Source organism: Pangasianodon hypophthalmus, chromosome 17 (genome assembly GCF_027358585.1).
Source record: "Pangasianodon hypophthalmus isolate fPanHyp1 chromosome 17, fPanHyp1.pri, whole genome shotgun sequence".
Lineage (NCBI taxonomy): Eukaryota > Metazoa > Chordata > Actinopteri > Siluriformes > Pangasiidae > Pangasianodon > Pangasianodon hypophthalmus.
The window spans coordinates 22,525,489-22,553,066 of record NC_069726.1 but is presented as its reverse complement, the minus strand read 5'-3'; the positions used below and the strand labels follow the sequence as shown (position 1 = coordinate 22,553,066).

At 37.5% G+C, this 27,578-nt stretch overlaps 2 protein-coding genes across 4 annotated transcripts in view; one reads left to right on the top strand and one right to left on the bottom strand.

Moving 5' to 3' along the window:
• The first annotated feature begins 1,481 nt into the window (after positions 1 to 1,481).
• On the top strand, positions 1,482 to 14,548 carry adra1ab (adrenoceptor alpha 1Ab). Of its 2 annotated transcripts, XM_026942854.3 has the most exons (3): positions 1,482 to 3,168; positions 7,487 to 8,696; positions 11,658 to 14,548. In XM_026942854.3, exons 2-3 carry the CDS (start codon positions 7,778 to 7,780, stop codon positions 12,041 to 12,043), a joined length of 1,305 nt encoding a protein of 434 aa, XP_026798655.2. In that variant the 5' UTR covers positions 1,482 to 3,168; positions 7,487 to 7,777; the 3' UTR covers positions 12,044 to 14,548. The 2 variants fall into 2 exon arrangements, with proteins under 2 accessions (XP_026798655.2, XP_053097223.1); XM_053241248.1 differs by lacking the exon at positions 1,482 to 3,168 and having other exon boundaries at positions 7,108 to 8,696.
• A 1,621-nt stretch (positions 14,549 to 16,169) lies between these two features.
• Positions 16,170 to 27,578, bottom strand: part of dpysl2b (dihydropyrimidinase like 2b) — a 37,406-nt gene continuing 25,997 nt past the window's right edge. For both annotated transcript variants that reach the window (XM_026942647.3, XM_026942648.3), the window contains 5 exons: positions 26,663 to 26,804; positions 26,006 to 26,176; positions 22,344 to 22,523; positions 20,868 to 21,033; positions 16,170 to 18,947 (listed from right to left, as the gene is read on the bottom strand). In XM_026942647.3, coding sequence (XP_026798448.1) covers positions 18,856 to 18,947; positions 20,868 to 21,033; positions 22,344 to 22,523; positions 26,006 to 26,176; positions 26,663 to 26,804 — 751 coding nt within the window. In that variant the 3' untranslated portion in view covers positions 16,170 to 18,855. The remainder of the gene's footprint in view (positions 18,948 to 20,867; positions 21,034 to 22,343; positions 22,524 to 26,005; positions 26,177 to 26,662; positions 26,805 to 27,578) is intronic.

Below are 27,578 nucleotides of genomic sequence, written 5' to 3'. Positions count from 1 at the left end.
ACCTTCCTGCTTCATCTGTCTAAAACGAACAACAAAAAAGAATAGAAAGACAAATAAATACATATGCTTACAAAGTCAGGAAAGTTTTATATATTTATATGGCATGGATAACCTACAGTTAATTTAGGATTGTATTGTATATTTATTTATATTTTATCTAAATGTTGATTAAATAAATAAATAAATGGCTTCACCCGATTTACAAATGGGGTCCCAAAAGAGTGTCACAATTTCCTGGTTTTTTTTTCAATCAGTTATTTGCATTAGTACTTTTACACCTGAATATACGAGTGGAATAAGCAACTACTACTTTAAAAAAAAAAAAAAAAAAAAAAAGTTCAACATGAAGGTGGAGTTTCCTCGTGCCTTTTATATAAAATTATTTCAATACAGTCATTTCAATGCATCACATTTCACAATGGCTAATCATGGTTAATTACAATGAATGTACGCAGCTGAACAGAAATGATGTACTTTTGAACTTTGCAAATTAGAATGTAAACAGGTAAAAACAGCCCAGCATTCCTATAAGACGAGCGCATTTCGAGAGCATTTCTTACCACCTGAATGTGCACAGTGCATCTGCTCTGTTCTGCAACGTCTCATGTGAAGCCATAGAGTTAAAAATCTGAATAATCGCCAAAAGTTCAGGGGCTTGACATAAAACATCAGGGGGTTAAACCCTTCCTGGTCCTGCCCCTGGCATGAACTGTGGATATATTGATGGGCTAATTCCTGGAACCAAAGTGAAAGCAGTGGCATGCAGCTACATGTGCATGAGAATTTTATAAAATGTTTTGGAAACAGCAATTTTAGAAAAGTGTTTGTTATCTTAAAAATCAGACAAAGTACCAGATTCAAAACCAGGTTATAATCACAGGATGATGGGGTCTAAATGTAGTTTTCTTCAGTTTATTCAGAAGTGATTCAAATGTCTGTACTTTATTGTCTACAGCAGTAGAGTTCTTAAAAACTTGCTCGCCATTTTCAGTGATTTGTCACATAAAAACACTGTTTCACCACAAAAAAGATGTGTTTTTGTCATGGCAGTCCCCTTTGCACACCGGACGATGTGTGCTTTTTGTTATCTGTTAAATCTTCTGTGGAGAGTCTTTAGACATTCGCTTAGTTTCTGCACTAACGTGGGATTCCTACTGTATATCACATTTCACGTTTTCTTCCTTTTCATGACTCTGTCAATGACGTTTAAATATAGCCAGAAAACCAAACAGAGGAAAGATCTGGAATTTCTGGATAAAACAATATTTTAGTATTTACAGCATTCTTACTGCAATGTCTGCTTACAGTAATGACAAATTGTACTGTATTTTTTAATAAAGAGCAAAAGGACTATATTGATAAGTACGGTAATGTGAGTTTTAATGAAAACATCAGTCATTGCGATCTCTTGGCTATGCCTCACAGACCTCACTTTGAGAAACACTTTTATTATTAATTTTTTTATGCCAGTGAGGAATAAAAGTCTCAAACCACTGGTGGTCTCTTGAAGGTTTAGTTTAAAAAAATTGCTGAAATGAATTAAATTCAGGATAGATGTACTGTAGATCTGTGGATATATATTTATTAAAATTGGACATAAGTATAAAAAAAGGTTGTGTCTTATAGAACTTCAGGAGTTGGGTACTATAAAAAAGGATTGCTCGATTAATTTTGGATTTGATTCAATTTTGGAGTGTAATGTTTGAGTTATAACTGGTCTTATATTAAACTATTAATTAGAGGAATGTAGTCATTGGTTTATTGTAGAAGATGAATTTTTATTTATCAATAATTGGACAGGCCATGTTACTAAACCTCCGACTCAGTCCACTATAATGTCTTTAGTCAAATATCCCCACAGCATGCTCCTCTGAGGCTTTATTGCTCAAGTCTGTACACAAGCAAGTCCCGAACTTTTCATACCTGCGCGAGAATTTCACGCTTTAATGCCCTTGACGGAGTGAATTAATTCATAGACAAAATGCGTGAGGTTATGAGTGCGACTTATCTTCGAGTTCCAGCTTCCAGACAACTGAAGTGACAATTAGTCTGAGCAATTTCCTAACACACAGCCATTTTCCTGTCCTCTGTTCTGAATATACAAACAAGCAGACCTCCTCGGAATACATTAGCATACATTAGCAGATGAGTTGTTTTATTGAGGAGTTTGCTGAAGTGTATACATGTGAAGGTTTTTTAAGCATGTTGTGGCAGACAAAAATCTCTTGCAAGCACACAGCCTCTCACTTGGCCACGTCTTTCTTTTGTTGGTTGACATCCAAAGCAACTTCCAAAGGAATATTAAAATTCTGAGCATGCCTCGAGTCTCTGAGTGTCTCTGAGTGTCTCTGAAAGTTTAGTGGATTGGGCAAAGCTGGTGATATTTATCCAGGACATGTAGCCCTGAAGAAAAACTTCAACATTTATTAACTTTGTCGGCTTTATACTGCCATGTGGACAGACAGGAGCTTTGAGCTTTCAGGGTTCTGGTGAGTTTCATCAAATAAAGCCTTTACCTGGAAATTAGAAAGCACAAGGGTGCCATGGATACCAAGCCAAGCGAGTTTGAGAGTATTTTATACCTGTGGTCATGCCATTTCATAAATCACGAATCCCTTCACTGGCTGCTTTCTTGTCTCCTTTCATTATCAGAGCTGACCTTCACATACAGAGACTACTGTAACCACAAAACGCCTCTTTCCACAAAGCAGCAGAAGGAACCAAATCAATCAGGGTTCAACTGCAGCAACCTAACAAACCAGCAAATGCACTTTCTGATTTATTTATCTAATCCAAACTAAATCCATTTGTGCATTGCATGCATTGTATTTATGTCATCTGAGCGAAATGAATTTGTGCATTGCATGCTTGCATGTGTCCGTGCAATCTCAGAGAGAATTGAAAAATGCTGAAAATATGCCAAAAAAAAGAAAAAAAGCTTGAGGAGCTGAAGAGCTCGGAGCCTGACCAGTGCACCCACCCTCCCTGAGTGCTCAGTACTGTTAGGAGGGGCATATAGAGCTCATACCATCATCCTGCAGGTGGCTGCAAAGGATGAAACATGCATAAGGATGCTGCTGGAATTCACTTCTTTTCACTCGTTTAACATTTATACCCTGATTTTTCATCTGTGCTCTGTGGACACGACTTCATCATGAGGGAAGAAAGGTGAGTTTTTATAATGTTCAGAAAAATCTGTCTGATTTTGAATTTCCAATTGCTTTTTTTTTTTGATAAAGATCTTCCAAAAGCATGTTGCATGTAATTTAAAGGCGGCACAAAAGAAATTCGAAGCTTCAGTTGAATCCTTGTGATGTTTTGTCTTGAATGAATGAATGAACAACTTTTCCTAATTTTAAAGAAACCCAGTTAAATGCGGTTGCTTCTTGTGCTGTGATTCCCTGATTGGTGGATTTTGAGAGACTGGTGTACAAGTAAATATTTTCAGATGTATTTTATTGCCTTTTTTGTTGTTGTTGTTCTGACAGTAACAATAATATCTGTCTCTCGATCCTAAATAACACACATTTTTTTTTCTGTGATTTTTTAAATAAATTTATTTATTTATTTCCAATTGTGAAATAATGATTAGCCTTGCATGTACATTATCAGAGTTTCTATAAAACATTAAAGGAATAAACGCAATTACAACTAAATGTGAGGGTTAAAAATAGGGCTTACATTTAGAGTTAATTCATGTTATTTTTAATTTAGTTATTTTATATATCAATTATTTAACAACTTTTGAGATATTTGTTGTTGTTAATTAGTATATTGATTATATTAATCTACACAATTACTGCAGTTTTTTCATGTTTTTTAGACAAAAAAACTCACATTATTTACACAGTTTTTGTCAGAATTAAATGGTGATTTTTAAATCATAATTTTGCAGATCAGTTTCTGTTTTATGGTTCTCTCTGCATTCAAGTTGATAAGGCTCGGGTTATGCGTGACTGAAAATAACTGCCAAAATGGCCGAGTCCAAGTGGACAGATTTTTACTAGGTGGAAAAATTGTATTTAAAAAAAAAATATCAAAATGATTTTGACCTCACTGAAGTTCATTAGTATTCTCAGCACTAAACAGGAGCACTTTGAGTTTAGAGCCACTTATTTAGTTGCATATGTTGCCAGATTGTGCTCTTTCACCTCCATTTGGCTTATTTAGCCACACTGCCCTGGCAGGTGGATCTAATTTAGTTTAGACGTAATTATGTTCCACTGGAACTGGTCCCAGATGTTTTGGAAGCAGTGATGAAAGAAGCATACATATTATTTAAATAATATTACTACATTACTAAATTACTAAATACACTATATTGGCAAAAGTATGTGGACACCTGACACACACATATGGGTTTCACGTGTCTATTACTAAATAATATGAAAAAATTGATGGTTCAATAATTAAAAATCCACTTAAAACAGCTGTATGCATTTTCTAAGCTAACATTTTGACTAACTGGCTTTACATCCTGCTAAATATTCTGAGAAAGCTGTCTCTGTAACTTTTTTAGGTTCTGTAGTCTGCTATTAAACATAAACATTTGGACATTGACAAAGTAATTGTATTTTTAGCTGCTCACCATAGTGTGTTGTTGCACAATTAAATGATTTTTAATGATAAGCTGCAATTAAATGATGAATATGAGCTCAAAGAGCAGACTTTCAGCTTTAATTTTATTCATTTATTTATTACTTTGCACTTTTCCTTTGTATTTTTCTTTTTTTCATGTTTGTATGTTTGATGTTTTGTTTTTGGCGTCTTTCTTATTGTTTTATTCACTGGTTGAAATTATCAGGTAGTTGCCAGATGTGACAGAGCTCCAAACCTAATTTGGCTTAGCGGTGGATTCCACCATGTGCGATGTGTGTCTTTGTGTCTGCTTGCTATAGATTGAGTGTGGCGTATGATGACTTTTAGCGTGCCTGCGACTTGCGTCGATGGCAGGGAGTTTGGTGTTTGTTCCGGGCGTACTCGGGGCTGCTCGGAGCTCTGTTCAGCAATGTGCCTGTACTCATTCGTTGTGCAGCTCTGCGGCTCTGCGACACCTTGGTGCAGTGCTCAGAGAGGTGGTGCCTGGTGGTGCTGCAGCGGTGCAGACTGCGTGGGCTGTGGGAGCAGCGTAGGCCTTCAGTGGGACAATGGAAATAAATGTTGTGATGTTATTTCCATCAAGAGGTGCATCAATTTTTGGTCAAGATCTTGTACTGATAATGAAAGAAGTGAGCACTCTGTAAAGTCTCCTCCAGCACATCCCAAAGACTTTCACTGAGGTTAAGGTCAGGACTCAGAGGTGCCAATTCATGTGTGAAAATGATTCTTTACACTCTCTGAACCATTCTTTCACAATTTTAACCCTGATGAATCTTGGCAGTGTCATCCTGGAATATGGCCGTGATACGTCTTTCTACATTAAAACCTACACACTTCATCTTTTAAGATTAAAAGAACTGTTGCCAAACATATAACATGCTAGAAACATTATAATCACTCTAATAATGATCCATTCATAGACTCTTATGGATTTGCCTATTAAAATCTAAACAGCGACGTTTTTTTTTTGGCCGGCAGTGTATATATACAATAAGCAATCAAAACCAAAGGGGGACACGCTAATCTCAAAATACACAAATGACCTTAGGGTCAATAGCAGAAGTCAAGCACAACAGAAATCAAACGCAGAGTAAATCACAGAAACACGGTGAATGAGCACTAGGCTGCCGATGTTCTCTCCAGGGGTGCCTTATATGCCACGGTGACGATGATGTAGCACACCTGCAGACGGTGGGCGATGATGTGGAAAGATCCCAGACGTTAACACAGCAGGACCTGGACACAAGATAGAACACGGAAACACACACACACACACACACATGCACAAAGTGCAAAGCAAAACAACCATACTATACTGTACTTTACTTTAATAAACCTATTTTATGCACTGCGCTATACTACACCATACTATACTACAGTGTATAGTGTAGTGTCATGTAATGTGGTGTACAGTACTATGCTATACTATACTACATGACATTACATGACACTATACTTTATATCAGTTTTAAAGGTTGATAAGATGAAACTAAGCAAACTACTGTATTAGTCATGACATCCCTAATGCACAGTGCAAATCTGGTCAAGATCTTAGAGCGACAAATTTTTTGCCAAAAACTGGTAAGGGTAAGCTTTGTGTTTTATGGGGCAAAAAAAATGAACGTTCTCTGATTTTTCACCAAATTCACACTGTGCGTTCGATTTTCACAAAATTCACAACATGCTTTAGGATGGTCAAGATTAACACAGTATCACACTTAGTTTTGTCCTATCATGCCTCTGCCTAGGCACCATCTATGGGGGGCATTGGTTTATTGGCCCCTCCAAACTAAAGCTGGAGGAGCAAAGTCCCCCAGTCTCAAGTAATCAGTGTTAAAGTGAAACAGCATTCTGATAGGAATTTTAGTTAAAAAAAGTTCATCTTGCACTATATATTTTTTAAAAATACACCAAAAGCATCCTACAATGTCCTTTAAGTATGACCATCTTTAAAAACCTGTGCTCTGTCTAAAATCTGGAAAACAGCCAAAAAAAAGTAAAAAAAAAATCTGATTTTCATGAAAATTTTGTTTACAGTGGTTCTAATATTGCTAACAAGAAAATCCTAGCAGGCAGAGAAAAAAAAAATAAAACAGAATTTCACCACAAAAACTGTTGGTGGAATAGACCACTAAGTTGTTTTTTGTTTTTTTTTTTCAGGAGGTTGCCAAGCAACAGTAAGAAAAATGCAAGGCAAAAGTCCTATGTGAATGCTAATAATTAGCAGCTCCTCCATTTTGTAACTGTCAATCCTGATGACAATCCTGCACACTTGATTTCAATTGGCTCAGAAGACCAAGGCTCACAAATCCCCTAAATAAAGTCTCTGCCACCAGAATCAAATGCCTCAGTCGTGTTTCATGTCCTTTCACATTCAGTGAATTGGCTTTTATTCTGGGTGAATTTTTAGCATATATGTTCTGAACCCTGCTGTATCTGAAATAGTCAAAAAAAAAAAAAAAAAAAAAAAAGGTGTTCAGGTGTCCTCAATAGGCAGATTTTGGATTTTTCATCCAAAAAGCACCCAGATTTGCTTCCTTTTTTAAATAGGGAAATCATTAGATCCCCCAAATGCACCGAGTAACATGTGATACTGAGCTCTGAATACTGATCCTGTGACAAGCTGTGAAAAAATTCTTCATTTCTGATTTTTAAATTTAACTTTAATTTAGAATTTAATGCACAGTCTGAAGAGGAGTAGGCCAGGTTTTCATTTCACTGTAAGTTATGTACTGTATATAACTGTGTATGTGACAAATAAAAATCTTGAATCTTGAAATCCACCAAAAGCAAAAAATGGAGCTTCATTTACATCTTAAATCATAATATAGATCAGATGTCTGCTATTTCACCAGTGCTTCTTCTTCTTCCTCCTCTCTATTCACAGGATGCTGTAAGAGTTTGCAAGAATGCATCATTGAAAATCTGAAATACACTGAAAGATGAAATTTCACACTGAGTTTAGTGTTTAGATTTAGATGTCCCTACACCTCTGCTGGAGATAAGGCTTTGACAAGGTGAAGATGGCAATTCCTGTTGACCTGAATGAAACCAGAACCCGACCTGATCTTCAGATGGATTTAACACGTGGATGACTATGACGTCAAACACTGTATGTACCACCTGATTATGTTGAATTGAGCAATAAACACAAGAGCCACTTCACAGCTGATGTGCAATGGTGCCTGCTGAAGAAAACCTCACGGCTGTGTTAAACCTAGACAGCTGTCTGAACTGCACCCAGCCATCAGTGTATGATGTAAACCTCCCAAAGGTGGTGACCATGGCAGTGGTCTTTATGTTTTTCGTTGTGTTTGGGGTAATGGGTAACGTGTTGGTCATCGTGTCTGTCGTATGCCACCGTCAACTCCGTTCAGTCACGCACTACTTCATCGCAAACTTAGCTGTTGCTGATCTGCTGCTGAGCTGCGTGGTTTTGCCACTGTCGGCTTCATCCGAGGCGCTGGGACGCTGGGTGTTGGGCCGGGCTCTGTGTGGCGTATGGGCATCGCTCGATGTCCTGTGCTGCACCGCATCCATCTTCAACCTCTGCGTCATCTCCGTGGACCGCTGGCTGGCTGTCAGCTACCCGCTGCGATACCCGTGTCTCGCCACAAGTGGGCGTGCTGTAGGTGCCATGGTGGCTGTCTGGGTGGCATCAGCTGGCATTTCTGTCGGACCACTGTTCGGCTGGAGAGAGCCGATGCCTGACGACGAATCAGTGTGTAGCATCAATGAAGACCCGGGATATGCCATTTTCTCGGCCGCTTGCTCCTTCTACATTCCCCTCGCTGTAATATTAGTCATGTACTGTAAAGTCTACATGGTGGCACGCAGGAAAGCAAGAAGTCTCAATGATGGGCAGTGGCACAGTGACGTAAAGGATGGGGTGGCTTTCAGGATCCACCGTGGCAATGCTCAGAGATGCCATGCTGAGAGTGGAAAGGAAGATGAGGGAAGTAGGAAATGTCGCTCCTATGGTGCCCTTGTGAAGCTGCTCACATTCTCGAGGGAGATGAAAGCGGCGAAGACCCTGGGCATAGTGGTGGGCTGCTTCGTCCTCTGCTGGCTGCCCTTCTTCCTCGTGCTGCCCATCAGTGAGTACAGTACAGCTTATGTTTTGCCAAATGAAAAGATGTTGACCTTTACTAATATTAGGTGTAAACACTCCAAAAATGTACTATAGTCTTTAGACTACAGCACTGTTTAATTCTCAGCTCTGATTGGTCAGAAGGTGTTGATTAATTTTCTATAACAGCTGCTTGGAAAGTAGTTTTGGCTGCAGATCACAGGTTTATATTATTACACTTGTTCTAGTACATTATAGTACAGTTTTCTGTGAGGAGATGCTTATATAACATTTACAGAAGGAGTCTCCAGTGTCAGCGCTTTGTAACCCTTAGAGGGAAGCTCTAACTTTAGGTTTTCCAACATAGATAGGTCTTTAGTACACTATAACATGACAAGTTGTACTTTTCGTCTTACTATCTTCAAGACAGATCAGAGTGAGAGGCTGGTGAGAGAACGACTGCTATAAAATCAGTGAGAACAAGAACTAACTTATTCTTTAACATTAAATGGTCCTATAAATATATAAAAAGTATGTTGTGTCATTCTTTAATAAATAATAATTGTCAGTGTTGGGAAATTGCTGTGGTATAAGGGGAATAAAACACTTCAGGGTGCGCTATTATAGTAAAATAATCAACAGTCAGTCCACTTCCATGCCTTCACTGATTATTTTCTTATAGCAACACAACATATTGTATATGATTTATATCAAAAATAGAAGAGGTTTTTTTAATTACTGCTTATAAATCCTTATAATAGGAATTGCAATGAATTGGGGCTATTAGATATAATGCTGTCAAAACTTTAAGAAGATACACACACAGAATAAATAAGTAAACACACTACCAGCTTTTATCTCTTTCCTTTTATGCAACTGGTGTCTATAATGTTCTATTTGTAGACAGTTGTGAAGGATTGCATTTTGGATTAATAAACTCATAGGAGTACGACTGTGGATAGTAAACCTGTACTAAAAGTGCGAGCTGCTAGCTCTGTAAAAGCTTCACTGCTTCTCTGAACAGCACCTACTGTAGATGCGTGGGCATTTACAACCGAATGGCAAAGTTGTCATTATTATGTTTTCATTTCTTTGTTATGATTTGTTTGTGAGCTGATTTTCATATAACCTTCTGATTTCATCCATCAGCTTCTGTGTGTGCATGACTGTATAACGTGCGCTCTTATTGCTGTGTGTGTGTGTGTGTGTGCGTTTAAATCGGGCTTTGACACAAAGATGAAATGCATTGTGGGATGGAAATGAAACACAGTGCTACAGTGAGCTTGTTCTTAAAATGTCACAGCAAATAGCAATTCATGTATACGTATTTATAAGCTACCCAGCCTTAATAAAGCCACAGTGACAGATATGAGCACTTTTTCCAGAAAATTGTTATCTCCAGGCGTAGTTTTGTTTTGTGAGGTTTAATATTTGTTATATTTGTGTTAATATTTGTGATAAGAAAGTTAGGAAAGTCTGTATTATAACATAAATTCAAATATCTGAATAGTTTAGATCCCAGAATCTGTAGACTGATCCAGACTTATCTTCCTTACTTTCATAATTACACCTTTCTATTAGTTTTACTGTAGTAGTTACTGAACAATCAGATTTAAGGATCTGGTAAGGAGATAATAGGAAGCCTTTAATGTGAAAGAATTGTATTACAGCTAAGAAAAGCATCATACTACATCATTGATCAATCTTTATATAAATAAATAAAAACTTGATAATATATTTATATTAACCAGTTATTTTATTACTTATTGGATCAAATGTGTATCTGTTTAAAAAAATGGAGTAGATTGTGGAGCATATAAGCCATTTTTCTGCCTTAAGTCCTGACACATGCAGACTGTCTGTTAAAAGGAATTAAAAATTTAAATGCCTCATTGTTATTTTCATTACATAGAATAGTACACTCTGTGCTATACTGTTATAAGAAAATAATCAATGATGAAGTGCTGTGATGAAGCAGAGTTACTGATACAAACCAGAAGTTGATTATTTTCCTATAATAACGCAACCTAAAGTGTTTTATTCCTCTTATAGCACAGCAATTTGATTTAAAATGTTTTATTTATTAAAGAATGACACGTCATGATTTTTAACCATTTATAATTACATTTAATGTTCTGAAATGTCCAAATTTCTGACTTATAGAAGTTATAGCAGCTATAAATCGTCATTCCCTCACCAGCCTCTCTTTTTTTCTGTCTATTTGTTAAAGACAAAACACGAAAAGCATAAATTCGTCTGTCCTGAAGTAACAGCTTTACCTCTGACTGCTACAAAGTGCTGACAATGTTTAATAAATGCCTCCTTTATCATATCAAGGATTCATGTTTTGCTTTCTAAAATACCAACACATTTTTAAAATCTATTTACTATTAGACTTTGTGTTAGCGCACAACACACCACACCATTATTGTTTATTTTCCTAGAACTGCACGCCCCCAAGTGGTTTATTCTTTACTTATTATTCTTTACTTATTAATTTATTTAGTGATGCATCTCAGGTATTAGTCAATAATCTTCTTTCTACATTTTGCTTTTTTAGTGCATTAATGTGCTAATAAACCCATCTGAAAATCTGTTACTAAAATATGTTAATTTATGCATAAAAGAGTTTAGGAAGAAGTCAGACATCCAGATGCAGCCCCTTATTTATCTTTTAGTTAGAATGTATGGGTTCTTCACTTGTCCAACTTTTAAAAGTTCTGTGTATGTTCTTCCCACTCAAAAGGTTTTAGGAGCCAAAGATCAATCAGTTATCCATTATCAATTGTCTAAGTAAATAAATAAATAAATAAATAAATTCCTAACATACTTCAGTTGTGTTGTCTTCATGATGACTCAGTCAGTTTGGTTAAAATAATGCAGGCTGATCTTTAAACCTCGATATAAAGCAGTGTCTTTAATTACAATAATATGTAATTAATGATGATATATTTTGATTAATTTTATTAATATGTTTTTGTCTGTGTAGGCTCCATCTTCCCGTCTCACAGACCCTCAGACACCGTGTTTAAGATCACCTTCTGGCTTGGATACTTCAACAGCTGCCTAAACCCCATTATCTACACCTGCTTCAGCCAGGAGTTCAAAAAAGCTTTCCAGAACGTTCTTAAAGGCCGCTGCTTTGGCAGAGCCACCGCCACCGCCACCCCTCTGACCCAAATCTCCTCCCATCATGCCCCGCCCCCTCGTCCTGTCACTCCTTCTGCCCGCCAGTTCACTCACGCAGGGGCAAATCAGGTGAGTAAAAGCCTCCTGAAGGCCTGCTGCTTCAGCGCCAGAGGCAAAACTACCAGCACTGAGACTCATCACGTCTTCGTGGATATGAAGGGCATGACGGGAGGACAGGCTGTGTGAGACGTGACGCATGTGATCGTTATGAAAAACTGCAGCAGGGTCCAGAAGCCTGAGTCCACTAGCAAGATTTATCATCACTTATTAAAAGCTAAAACGTTGTTTATACTGAGACATTCACTTTTAAATGTTTGATAAATCCGTGTATTGGGTCAAAATTTATCACTGACAAGTTTGACAAAAAAGGAATAGACTACACTTTTAGGGTGCACATTTTGCTTTCAAGTTAGTCCTTGTACATCTGGATGTTTTCTTGCTTATCTTTGCTCCTAAAACTTTCATTTTTTGGGTCATTAACAAAAATAATAAACACTATCAAAAAGGCCACTCCAGCATGGTAGAGCACTTCTGTCTCTCTCTCTCCCTCCCTCCTTTTTTTTTCCAGAAAATACAATGTTTTGCACTTCCATTTCTATCCCCTCGTCCTACACATTAGGCAGGTGTGTTAGTTTTCCCTCTCTGCCGTTCTCCTGAGGTTCTCCTGACTATCTCTCATTTTCCATAAGCATGTTGCTCGTTCAGCTATGCTGTGCCCCCTGAGGAGAAACGTTCCTCAACTCTAGGCTGTAAACGAGCAACAGATAGAAGCACATACATGGAGAGGAAATCCATTATCACTCTCTCGCAGACTGCAAAGGGCCCAAATAAAAGCTCCACTGAGCGTAAATAACAAAATTAGGCGCAGTTTTCCTCTCAAAGGCTCCATATGCCACACTTAAATGTACTCATGAAATGAAATGAAATGAAATACAACAACATCTTAGTTCAGATGAATTTGTGTACATTTCAGTGAGATAAAGTTCATTCTTTTTTTTAAAGTAATGATACTCAACTACATTACAGACGTAAAGACTTCACCTCTGTTAAAGTCACGGTCTAATCTTATTAAAACACGTCGAGAACATTATGAAACGTTCTAACAAACTTCTCTGTTTGATAAGCATCTGTACTTCATTCTCCTAGAAACGTCACATTTTCTGCTAATAAAAACAAAATTTTTAACTTATTTATGATAAATTGTGTACGTTTATACTTGACAAAATTCTATCATTTAGAGAAGGTACAATACCTCTTTTTCTTCTCTAATACTGATACCAAAACCTTGAGTATCATGTGATATTGTTTTCTTTAAAAAAAAAAAAAAAAGCTTTAAATCACTTACACTGCCTTTATTAAATTGGGCTAAATCAGAAAAACATTTAAAAAAATCATTGATCAACACATTTCAGCTTAAAACAGCCTTCTTCAGGATACACATCCACTGCCCACAAAAGCACTCTTTTAACTGTTTGCAATCAACATCAACACAGCTGGTTAACGAGTGGGCGTGGCTATAATCAATCAGCTCACACACAAATGAAATATTGTAGCAAAAAGACACTGATAATTACTACAAGAATGGTAAAAAAAAATCTATTTCCTCATTAACACCAGGTAACTTTGTACCCTTAAAAGTCTCCCATTGTGAAAGACGTTTTAATCTATTCCCACCTCGTATAGTACACGGAAAATAGATTCAATTCCAATCACTTTAAGGGAGCTGTCACTACCATGACCCACCTCTTTATAACGCCTTTAGTGTGAAGAGCATATTAATGTTCAGCCACTCTTAATCTCAAACTTCCTTTTTGTTTGACCTATATAAAAATGTCCACATTCACATTCCAACTTATAAATTACATAAGAAGAATTAGAATTAATGAAAGACTCGAGTGGATACACTTTATTAGAAAACACGTCAGTGAAAGTTTTTGTTTTTACTGTATTCTCACAGTGATTGCATCCTCCACATCTAAAAATGACCCACTAAAGAACCAAGCCATGCTTTATTTTCAGGAGCAGGTGATAACTCCGCACTATCCTGACTATCTTGTTGATGTTCTACTGATTATAGACAGTTAAAAGAGTGCTTTTAGTGAACAATGGATGTGTATCCTGAGGAAGGCTGTGTTAAGCCGAAATGCATTGATCAGCGATTTTTTTTAATGTTTTTATGATTTAGCCCAATTTAATAAAGGCCTTTTACGCTTAACAATGTGAGTGCCTTGGATTATTTTGGTTTTTCATCTGATATTTACCTCTCATATATCCAATGAGCACACCCAGTTGTCTTGTTATGGATATCAGATTGGTGCTATATCTTTTTTATTTTATTTTTTTTGAAAACAGGTGGAATATCAGTTCTTGATAGCAGACTCAGGTTTTTGGACTTTATCCTAACTCTATGGACATGTGACCAGACTAAATGGACTTCTGAGCACTAAAGAATAGAAAAAGGGAGAAAAAGGAGGTATACAGAGCCACCTAGTGGTCCATCCTCATCTTTCTGTCTCTACTGTATTTTGACGTTATGGTTATATTGATCAATTAATTATTCAAGTGTATTTTCAAAAGCACTTTGAAATAAATGATGCTATTAGTGATTGTTCTTATGTCAATATTTTTTGTTTTATTAATACTGCATGTTATTATTCAGAGCTTAAAGCTGGTTCTGATTAAACGGATATTTTCCCCTCATCAACAGTAATTTCAGTGTTTTTCTTGCATGTCTAAGGGCAGGTGGTGTGTCTCGCTGTGCCAAAGCATTTGCACACAATTAATCTTTATCTATTGCTGTTTAAACGAGCAATCTGTAATTAATTTTATTATACGGATGAACAGGAATCTTGACAGTAAACTAATCTTTCGATTAAGCTTCACCAGTCTGTTGAGATGGCCCTGAAATTTAGATTTCTTTGTTACCTGCAACATTAACAATGTAATGACCAAAAGGTTGTGTGTTCAAATCCCAGGATTGAAAAAGCATCACTGTAGGACTCTATGAAGCATGACTGGGGAGTGTGTTTACAGTTTCGTTTTTTTTGTTTTTTCCCAGACAACTCTACAGGAAGTGCTCTGCTGTCTGTGTTTAAAAAAAGTAAAGTGTTTTTTTTTTTACCTCATGACCAATCACAAGATGGCATATGACAAAAAAAAGATATTTGTCTTGTCAATGAATGAATATAAGGAGATGCATGACATGATCAATAAAAAAAAATTCATTGCTAATCCAGAGGTGCCAGCATTTACTGTTTAGCCATAGCATTTTTTTTAGTGATTTTTGACCCTTTTCACAGCGATATAGGAGAAATCTATTTTTTTCTGCTTTTTCAGCTAAAGCAGGCTATAACCTACTCAACAGAAAAGTCGAGTCACTGAAGGGGAAAGGACGTGGGACGTGGTAGCTTTCGCTTTGTATCGAAGTTACCGTCGTGAACTGACCTGTGATTTCAAATGTGAGCCAATAGCAACCAAGTGGGCGGGACTGTGATCTCTTTGGTCAGTTAAACATTGGAGGAGGTGCTCATTATTATGTAGCACCACACCAAAATTTTGGAAATTTTTGGAAAAGTCATCATGTCTACCTACATACACTGAGATTTTTGTGGTCAGATTGTTTTTTTTTTCTATCTGCCTGCTAAAACTTTCCTGTTGGCTGATATTTTTATCCAAAGCACCTTCCAGTTGAGACAGGATACAACTGAGCAGTTAAGGGTTCAGGATCCAATAGAGGCAGCTTGGTGGTGCTGGGATTTGAACTCACAACCTTCCAAACAACCTTCCCATTAGATGATCTTCCACTGCCTTAAACACATTTAACAATACATCACCATCAAGAGACAGAACTACAACCTTTTTTTTTTTTTTACCTTTTTTATTTTTGTCAAACCACCATTTTTTTTTTTACATCACCATCCATTACACACTTTTCAGCGCGAGCGAACATCCTCAAACCCCACAGACACGATCGACCAGCCAACAGCGGGGTTTGGAGGGGAAAAAAGGGGGCGAGTGAAGAAAGAGGAAGGATTCTAACAGCATAGCAAACTCAGGCTGAAACGTCCCTCAGCCCCAGTCAGCAAACAGCGTTTCACTTACATCACATACTAGAGGCATATAAAACATACAGGTTTACAGAATGAGGTACGTTAAGTATATGTGTGTGTGTGTGTGTGTGTGTGTGTGCTATGAATGTTAAAAGCTATACTAGATGATGATGTGAGGAGGCAAAGCCTGAAGCTTAAGGCATGTCTTTTTTAATATCAGCTTAATGCACATGCATGCATACACCAGCGGCTCTGTGGGTTAATTCTTTTTTTTTTTTTTTGGGAGTGTGGTGTTGTATAGATCTATCCATCTCTGGATCTGCACCACACACAGAACCTTCGAGAACATGCAACCCCCAGACAAGTGGAGAACATCATGTCACCGAAGATGAGAAAGCGTTATGCATGACGACATGTTGAACCATTTCCAGTTGAACAGAGACAGAAACAAACATGTGTTTTATCTTACAGCATGGAACAGCTTTAAAAAAAAAAAAAAAAAAGACGACGGTCCAAATGAGTCAATGTTGTTTTTATAGCACCGTGTCTGGAAGGGTTGCTACGGGCAACTTCCGACGTATCAGAGTGTGTTGCCATGACAAACACTGAGCCGTAGTCATAGTAACGCCGGATAACACATGAATGCAGGAAGGAGGGAAGTCACAGAGGAAAACAGACATCATTAGTTAAATGAAATATGAGGACTGATAAAGGAAATACAAAAAAAAAAAGATACTGCTAAGGAAAAAATGTTGGCGAGATCCCAGTAAAGCCTCCGAAGCCATTTCATCAACAAAGAAAAGAGGACCTCATGCTGAAAAAATGTTGTTTGGACCGTACACTTTTTCCACGTTCAGCACCGAATTCCGTGAGAGGTAAAAACCGCTGCTAACATGCTCCTCTAATCCTCCGCTAACTTCCATTCGGAAATCCCCTCGCTTACTTCACTCCGGACTGTCAGCGCTACGTCTCTCGCAATCTTATTCAAAATTCCTTATAGAGTTAAAACAGCTTGAGGAACTGGCAGCCAAGAGCATTCGACTCACACTCCTGGGAAGGCGGCGTAATAAAACAGACAAATCTCTATGCATGTGTGTGTTTATGTAGTCATGGGGAGGAAAAGGTGAGCGACAGAGGAGCCAAGATTTTTGCAGATGAGAGAAAAACAGAACAGATGTATAAAAAAAAAGAGAGAAAAAAAAAATGTTGATCCTCAGGATCCCATGAGAGAGTTACACAAAGATACACTCGATCCAGCGTGACACTTTTTCACAACACTACAACTATGGTATGCATCGTACACGGTCCATATGGTCGGAATCCATGCTAAAAAAATGGCTCAACCCTTCAGCAACTCCTTTTTTTTTTTTTTTTTTTTTTTTGAAAACCCGGTCAGTTGATGTGTATTTCAGTGTGGCGAAAGTCCCTTATTGTAAATGATCATCCATTGCACTACATCACTAACATTGACATTGACACCCCTGTAATGGCACTGCGACACAGAATCTCGAACAAGACCCTTGTGGAAAGGGGTTGAGAAGAAAAATCTGGCACCTTTGCATCGGTTTACTTCGGCTATTCTACATCTATAGCCTTCTTTTTTCATCAGCAAGTTTAATAAAATTAGAAAAAAGAAAAAAAAGGCTTAACATGATCAGTACACTTCTGTTACTTTAGGCACAGGCATAAAGCTAAGTGTTAGGTTAATCTAAATCATAAGATATTACATTTTCATTTCCATCGATGTAAAAATGCCATATCCATATTATCATATTCATTAACACAGAATGTAATGGCAAAATTTAAAATAATAATAATAAAAAAAAAATTAAAATAAAAAAACACTCAGAACCTGCTAAATTTCATTGCAAAGCGAAGCACAATTATAATAAGCCAAGATGACAGATCTGGCCCCGAAATCTCGCTTTACAGGAACGGCAGAAGTTACGATGCCAATAAATCCACATTTTACATGAATATAAAACAACTGCAACAATGCAAACTTTAAAAACTCAGACATTCCTCTCTAATTTCCTAATTTCCCATCAGCATCTTCCTGATTTGCGTTCCTGACCCTTAATCACAACAAGCCAGAAATGTCCTCACACGGGGCGCCAATTTCCAAATACCTCACCTTTAAAATGACTAAACAGTGCACAATTCATCAACTACCAATCACAGAACTAACTCTGAAGCAGTAAAGCTGCTTCCTCATATGGATTTTATTTATTCAGATCATGTGGCCAAATCGAGAGGACTCCAAGTTTAACTTTGCTCATAGTTTGATTAGATGTCCTGAAGGTTTTAATTTATGCCAAATGAATAAGTGAATGTTTTCAATTTCTGGTCAAAAAGCCATTGTTTATATGCGTTATATGCGAAGTTATAACTTCATTTAGCCAATTATGCAATGAATATTAACAATCCTTTGTGTGCTTACAGAAAATTATATAAAACCCTACAATGACAGAAAAACAACTTCATGCCACTGGATGTGCTCAAAGCTAGGACTCTATATGCCACTCACCTTGTTAAATAAAGTTATAATGGTAAACAGTAACTGCTTAGCCTATTATCTGGACCCCTCCAATAAAAAAAAGGTGTTAAATAAAGAAAAAAAATATAAAATGACACACGATAGGTAAAAATACAGTATAAAAATGCTAAATCATACAATCAAGGTGCTCAAATATGGAGTGTTAATTATTTTCCTTTTATCTTCACATGAGGCAAATACTTCTTTTTCGCTAAATTTCTCCTCAACGAGAGGGTTTAGGGTTTGGGGCAAGGAGGGAAAACAGGGTAAAAGTAGGGGACTATGAGATTAAAGGAGGGTTAGTGGGTTTCGGGAGTGGAGAGTCTCGACTCTGGACCTAGCGTTGGTATCGGAAACACCTCCACTTGTAAACACCCCCCAACCCCCTGATCTCCTGCAGGGAGCCGAGAGCTCTAACCCAGGCTGGTGATGTTAGCCCTGCCACCAGGGGGTGCCACGATGCGCTGAGTGCTGCGACGGGGAACGTTATCGTCAACCTGAGCACCTGCGAACAAGAAAACGGGAGCAAACACCTACGTCAGGCGAGGAGAACCGTGTTTCTCTCATCAACTGTGAACTGGTATTGTGTTTCAGAGCATATCACTAACGACATCACATCAACGCATCCTGTTATTGTTCCAGGCCTCGACCTCTGTGACGCTAATCCAGGACATGGATTACACTACACTCTTATAAAAGTGACTACACTCTTATAAATAAAGGATTCATTGAGAGTGCAACTTGTAGGAAACGTTTTTAAGGGGAGAGTCTCTTTTCTTCCACAGGGACGAAGCCAAGGTTTTTTTTCTAGGAGCCCAAACATGAAACTTGTGTTAGTGTCAAGTCAATAGTAACGGTCATTTCTTCCACAAATTCTATAATAAAAAGCGGTTCTTTAAGGGTTCTTTCAACGAGGGTCTGTGTCAAACCTTCTCTGAATGGGGACACTCTTTCTTCCCAGAGAGATAAAGTCATCCTTAAGAGAGCTATAATCACAGACTTGCATTATAGTCAAGTTCCAGTGAATTTAATCCTAAACTCTTTACTAAAAAGCGTTCCTTAAGGGTTGAATGGGTAACGGTTCTAGATTTCTAAGCGCGTTTCTACGATATATGATAGAGTGACAAGTATAGATAAGGGCTATGAAATTACACTCTTCCTTGAGGATAGGTAAGGATGCTTGGCTTTCTTAAGGGCTATTACTTGTAATCTTCTTTGATAGGAAAACACTCTACTGTATCATTTGCACACCAGCTTTAAGGTTTCCTATTATAGTCAATTATTATTATTATTATTATTATTATTATTATTATTATCATGCATTAATTATGTATATTCTTAGAAAAAAGCATTCTTCATAGTTTTTCTTGGATGGTTAACAGGTCTAAGTGTCTAAAGCGGCTTTACGTGGAACCCACTCTATAAGAACACACTGTGTTGTATGGTTTTACATGGAACCTTTAAGGCTTACTTGGAGCATAGACAAGAAACTAGCAATTTCTACAGTCATCCTTTTCATACAATTTTACAAAAATGTTCTTTAAAGCGTCTTTGAACAGATTTGGATGGTTAACAGTTCTAAGTTTCTAAAGGGGGTTCTACTTGCAAGCATTTTTTAAAAGAAAAACACTCTCTTCATGGGTTCTACATAGTAGCTTTAAGGGTTTTTCCAGAGGGATATTACACTCCTGGAAATAACGGGTTCTTCAAAAGTTCTTTAAATAGGCGAAAGGCTTCTGGGCTTCCTAAAAGTCTCACAGGATCAATGAAATATTCTGTTGTAAGGTTATAACTAGAAATGTTAAGGGTTCTAGAGTTAGTCTTTTTTCAATTTTCTAAAAGCGTTCTAAGTAGGACACTTTTGGAGAATAGTTTTTGAAAGTGTTAGATTTCGAACTCTCTCTGTAAAGGAATCCTCTGTTGTAGGGTTCTAAAGAGAACCTTATAGGGTTCCCCAGATGGTTCTAGCTTTAACCCTTTAGTTTTGTAAAAGGAGAACATTTTCAGAAAATATTTTGTAGAAGTGTTTTACTTGAAAGCCTCTCTGTTGTTTGTATGGTTCTACATAGAACACTTAAGGACACTTCTTTCTTTTCTATGAGTATATCCTGTATACAGTAGGATGAAATACTGTGCCTCCAGCATCAGGAGACTTTCTCTACTCTTACGGTTCCTGTTTTGGACAGGTAAGGGTTCTTAGGGTCCTGAATGGTTTCTATCCTCTCTGATAGAGAGACACTATTGTAAGGTTGTGCATATAACTTTTGAGGATTTCCCAGAGCTACAAACTTTGGGTTCTAAATGTAACCTTTGTACATCTCTAGTAGAGCTCTAATACAGTCAACACACAGGATGCTAAGTACAGCTAAGTACACTGTATACACTAACTATAAAGATCTATTATAGTTCTAGGTTCTAGACTCACCAGAGAGGCTGAATCCAGACTGGTGCAGGTTCCTGACAGGCTGTCCTTGCTGCTTGGCCGGAGATGTTTTGGCTGAAGAAGCAGGGGTAACAGCCTTGGGAGTGACGGTGACCTCACACACCGGCCCGTCGTACAGGCCACGAGGAACGCCCCTCAACTCAGCAAGCTGCAGAACACAGACATATAAATCTAAAATAAAATCCTTATTTCCATCACAGCACTCTGAATTTTCTAATCGGATTAGTCAGAAGATGTTGATTAAATTTCTGTAACGCGGACAGCAGTGCAGCTACGAATCACATGATTATATTAATGCACTCATTATAATACCTTATCGTTTCTATAGTAATGTGTAGTTTTCTGTAAGGAGACGTTTATTTAACATTGATGGAAGGAGTCTCCAGTGTCAGCGCTTTGTCAGCTGTAAAGCTGTAACTTTAGTCTCTGACATCTTCAGGACAGAGGAGTTTACGCATTGCAGTTTCTCAGCAACACGACAAACTGCAGGTTTTTTTAGACTTATTAACTTGTCTTATGTTCCGCAACACTAAATGTAACTGTAAATGGATAAAAAGTATGATGCGTCATTCTTTAACTAATACAAAAATGTAATTGGAAAAGTGTTGTGGTTTAAGAGGAATAACCCTCTTCAGGACTCGCTGGTATAGGAAAATAATCAACTTCAGAGTGGTACCAGTAACTTACATAATATTTTTAAAGAATATGATGCAAAATATTTTTACAAGGTACCTACTTCAACAAATTTAGAAGTTTCAAAATTTCTAAAAATGGGTTGCATTTATCACACTGGAGACAAATGAATTTATTCATAAATCAATTGTGCATTTTTCCATATTAGGAGACTCACTGATATGAACCTTGATTAATTAGTTTCAAATTTTCGAAGAGTTACTGCGATGTTATGTACACATTACACTGTCAAGTTCATATCACATTTATTCAATTACACACCAGTCACTTCATATTAAAGTGATGCAAAACAAATCCATAAATTAACATAAATAAGACTAGCCATTCCATTAGGACAAAAGTAATGGCACCTTATAAAATGAGAAGCATTAGTGTGTGTCTATGATAGCCGACACACCGCAGTGGCTGAGCTGCATTACTGGAAGATTTAGTGTACGCCGCGCTTAGGAGGCACTCTTTCATCATTTACTCATCATTTTGTCATTTTCACCACTCTCTGAGCTTTGCCCCTCGTGGACTTTTGTGGGCGTGGCTAAATGGATATCCGCTATCATGTGAACATGCTTAGTATTTTTCGGCTGATTGGCAGGAATGTTTACACACAACGTCATTAAATGATGATAAATGAGGCCCACTGTGTTTTGGAAATTAATCTCTTGGTAACGGTAAAGTATGCTAATACTTTAAATATAACGTATATTTAAAGACACAGTTCTGTGTTTTGGGTCTAAAAAGCACGACTACTGTAGAAAATCTGTTTGTTACCCTGCTGCGGGCTTTTATCCTCTTGTAGACGTAATCAGGGAACGGTTTTCGGGTCACGTAGCGTCCTGAGCCCTCAGTGGTGTGCAGGGTTCCGTCCTCTAGTACGATCTTTCCCTGGCTAATGACCACCAGCGGAGCTCCACGCACTTCCATGCCCTCGAAGATGTTGTACTCCACCGCCTACACACCAGGGACAGGAACACACACACACACACACACACACACACACAAATGTTACAGGTAATAGCAGTTGGTAGTGGATATTTTCCTGCAAAATCAAAGAGCTCTTAAGGGTTTTAAATTTTCCAAGTGCATTTAATCTGCATTGAAAAAGTTAAATAAAACACTAAATCTGTCTGATGGAAACCTTAAAGGTTCTATGTAGAGGGAACTGTTAAGCTTAACAAACCTTTTTTTAAAAAAAAAAAAGTAAATATAAAGAATATATATAGATATATACATTAAATATTATCTGATATAATAATATATAAAAATATATTTTAAAAAAGATTAACTATATTTTATTTAGTACAAATACTTGTTATATTTTATTATATAAATAAAATAATTTAAAATACCATTTTAATGTATACAACACATTTTTTAATTAAACATTGACATAAAATACAATAGAAAATTTGGAATAATGTAAAGATTAGCAAAATATTAATGATACTTGCTACTGTGATTAAGGGCGGATCAGGGGTGTGTTACAGACCACGGTACTGTGTATTGTGATAAGATTTTGCACAATATATTAATCATATCGTCATATCTCCCAGCTATAACGTATATCTAACTTTTCTCATGCCACCCCCTCACCGTTTTGTCCCTGTTCTCCTTCGCTCTTTCACTCCTGTCTTACATTTTCAACAAGTGGTTCTGGTTTTCGAGAGCTAAAGCAGTCCAGGACTCCAACCCAATTTATTTTTCCTTCTACTGTACCACAAATACTCATCAGTCATCAACGTTCTGTTTTCATCTGATCCACCTTGGTAAATCTTTCTTCTTCTGTGTTTTGCGCCTTATTAGCTTTTGCTAAGTGTTAAGAAAGAGTCCGTTAACAGGTGTTCGATTAAAAAAAGTCTACAATTTGGAAACGGCTGAAAAATATGTTGTGAGGTTTTAAAAAGAGAAAACGGCATCAACATCATGTTCACGTTAAACGAGTGGTTTTGTTATTTCAGACTACTCATGGCTCTAAAACCATTTCCTTCATTAATGCTAACGGTATTTATCCATTGTAATGCTAACGATGTGTTACGTTGCTTTTATGTTTGTGATATTTTGTGAAAAGAAAAGAAAGTCAGCAGGGTGTGTGTTGTGGAAGTCAGCGTGACCAGTGCACTAAGTATCACTGCCACACAGCTAATGATAGCATGGTAAGTCCCAACTGAGGTAAAAACAGCATGAAGTCAGTCTGGGCTTACACACACACACACACACACACACACACACACTGTGGCCAATTTTCCTGTACCTCATGGAATGGTATCCTTCCTGACTGATTGGAAAATAAAGTGAAAAAAATCATCAAATCCATGAATATTTATATAAAATACACCATATATGTGCATTTTTCTTATATATTTATAGTTGTACTTTTTTATCCATTTATAGTTACATTTCATGTTGTGGAACAAGTTAGGTCTCTGATCATTTGCTAGTAACAGCATGTCCAGAAGTGTTTTATTCCTCTTACACCACAACAGTTTGCTAACAAATTTTTTATTTATTAAATAAAGACACATCATATTTTTTATCCATTTTCAGTTACACTTGATATTATCACTTACTTTAGCAGCTATAAACTGTCATTTCCTCACCAGCCTTTTTATTATTAAATAACGTTTAATAAAAGCATGTCGTTTTAATCAGTTATTATTAGTCATAGATTATGTGGAGAGTTTCTGTTACTACAGAAACGGTAACATTAAAAACGAGTGCATTAATATAAACCCGTGATCTGTATCTGCACTACTGTCCGAGTTGCTGTTATAGAAAATTAGGTCAGCGCTGTGGTATATAGTTCATGAGCATACAGGATGCATTTAGCCCAATTCACACACACACACACACACACACACACACACATCCTGTTATGGCTGCCAACAGTCAGTTGAATTATGACCCAACACTTGGGCAGCGTTTAGCATGACATCAGCGTTGAACCATGAGTCAGAGCTCCACACCCAGACTCTGCTGGACAACACGACCAATCACTTACAGTCCATACTAAAAAACCCGCATTACAACTCCAACAGTTTGCAAAAAGCCTCTGTATGCTGATGTAAAATTGATGACATTATAAAATATACCCATCACACCTCATTTTCCTCATGGACCTCAGGACCTCATGGAAATACAGTCCTATTTGTCTTGTTACTCGTTTTTTTTTGTTTTTTTTTTTGCATCACGTCACCGAAATTTGCTTTACGTTGGTCGCTAGTAGGTGTCACTGACGTGAGTTCTCTTGGCACACTTTAAAAAAAGAGTTCTTTAGATAATTAAGGATTCTAGCTTTATACTTTATATACTTTATAACTCTACGTTTTACTGTTCCAGATAAAACCTTTTAAAATATATATATATATATATATATATATGTATGTATGTATGAAAATATACATATATATATATATATATATATATATATATATATATATATATATATATATATATATATATATTCATGCTTGTTTTTCCTTATAGCACTTTGAGCTATCATGTGTATGAAAAGTGCTTTATAAATGTATTATTATTATTATTATTATTATTATTAAGATAACTACATGGAACCTTTTTTTTTTCCAAGGCTGCTTTCACACCATTTGCCGAGTCTGCACCAGAGCAAAATCGATAATCTTGGTTTTTGCTATATGGTTTGGTTTCACAGTATGTATAATTAATTGAACCAAACAGCTCGGAGGTGTGTTCAGGGCTGAAAATGTACTGTTCATTCATTGCGCAGAAAAATACGGCAATGGAAAAAAGCTAAATAAACCGTTACCGACGCACACGCGGCATGCAGGACATGGAGACGGCGCTCAATAAATGACTCATTAATTATATGCATAGGTTAATATAACTAAGATAAACATTTTGTTTGTCACATGCAGAGTTTATTTTTCTCTTTGTTTGTCGGATCCAAAGCTCCAGAACACATGCAGCGCTACCGCTCTGTCCTTTGGCTCAGTTTATCAGCTCACATCTACAAACCCAAAACACACGGCATGTTTGATTCACTTCCTGTGAATGAGTGAGTGAGTCAAGAATCCGAGTCGAACCGCTTTCTCTGGACGAGTGTGATTGCTGTGTTCTCAGCTGCATAAAGAACCGCACCGACAGGGAGAACGAGCGTAGTACGAGCATTTATTCATCAATTGATTAACTAATTGTCACCCAGACTTGGTCATAACAAAATGTTAGAAAGAAAATGAATATAGTTTTACTGTAATTAACAGCAACCATCACTTTCTCCTCCATCTCAGTTAAGAATGCATTTTCTCATAGGAACCAGATAAATACAGATATTTCGTGGATATTATGAAGAATCACACTCCCATTGGTAGTCACTTCCTATGTACATTCGTTTATCACAACAGGCCCCGCCCTCTTTGTGCCACTCTTTTTTTTTTTTTAAAGCAAGCACGTGATCTCACCAGATTGTGGCTCTTGGCCGAGATGATCTTGGTGAGGTCGGGGTCCCACAGCACCAGGTCTGCGTCTGATCCCACAGCGATGCGGCCCTTACGGGGGTACAGGTTAAAGATCTTAGCTGCGTTTGTGCTGGTCACGGCCACAAACTGGTTCTCATCCATCTTCCCAGACACCTGAAGGAGAAAGAGCGTGATCAAAAGACTAAATCATTCAACATCAGCAATCTGCTGTGAGCTCAAAAAAAAAAATTCAAGCAGACTAAAACACTAAAACTAAACATTTCTCAGTTGTTACTTAAAAAAATACATTGCGTAAAACAAATCATTTTGCTTGAGATATCCGATAAAATAATTTTTTTGTAATTGTTTTCAAACCATATTTCATATTACACTCCGAACACACACACACACACACACACACACACACACACACACACACACACACACACATACACACGCACACACTATGCCCTAATACAGGGGTCAGCTGTTTGATGTGACATGGGGCCAAATTCTCACAGAGCAAAATACTGCTTACACAAATAACTCATTAACCCCTGCATCCATCAAGGTGCATTATGGGTAATCTGTAGTTGTTAGAGAACATCTTAACACTTTTTTTTTTTTTTAGCTCAAAACGCTTTAGTATGTCCCACTCACCACACATTTGTCCCAGATGATGGACATCCTCTCCTCTGTGCCGTTGGTTCCCTCAGGGATGAGGGTGAAGTCGTCTTTCCCCACGGCTCTCTGCGCGGTGTTGAAGGTGCAGTGGGCGCTGCCCGTCACTTGGAGGTCGCCACTGTAGACCCGCAGAGATGGAGGAAACTCAGTAAATATGCCAACTTATTTTTTTCCCAATTTTCTCCCTAATTTCTCCATTGTCTTGGACAATTTCCAGCCAACAACCAGCTCTCCCCAATCCTACAACAGCTACCAATCAGGAGGAAGTCTAACACATGCTTCCTCCAAAACAACTACATTTCTTTAATCCACTGCTCATGCTGCGTCACATGAGCTATCTAACCTCTTCCGCATACACAGTCTCACTGTGATTGACAAGAGAGAGAGAGGGTATGCCCCTCCCACCCAGAGAACACAGCCAGTTTAGCTCCTTTGGCTCTCGGTTATGATGGCTCTGGCATCATCAGGATTCTAGCTTGCTAGCTCTGTACGACAGGGCGTGGACGCATTTCTGTTGTGCCACGAGAGCCACATCAACTGAAGTTTTATTGGTTGCAACCTACGCTGAGCAAGTATTTACAAGTTTAAAATAATTTTAATAATTTGCAGTGTAGAACACAACATTTCCATAGAAACAGAAACAACACGGCTTGGAGAATTAAGCATTGATCTCAACTGAGATTGTCGATTGTGCCGTACCGTAACTAAGCACCCTGCTGAGTTTGGTTTCCGTTCTGAATTTTGCCTCAGTTTTTTTCTCACTCTTGAAGTTAATAAGACAAAATAAACAAAACGCAGCTTGTCATGGTACCAAGAAACCACAAAAAAAGCATAAACTCTTCTGCAGATGCTGGAAAGGTTACAGCTTGATACTGGAGACTCCTTCCATAAA

Coding starts and splice junctions, on each gene's coding strand:
- adra1ab (XM_026942854.3), top strand. CDS start 7,778: ATGGTGCCTGCTGAAGAAAACCTCACGGCTGTGTTAAACCTAGACAGC. Junction 8,697..11,657: donor CTTCCTCGTGCTGCCCATCA/GTGAGTACAGTA, acceptor TTGTCTGTGTAG/GCTCCATCTTCCCGTCTCAC.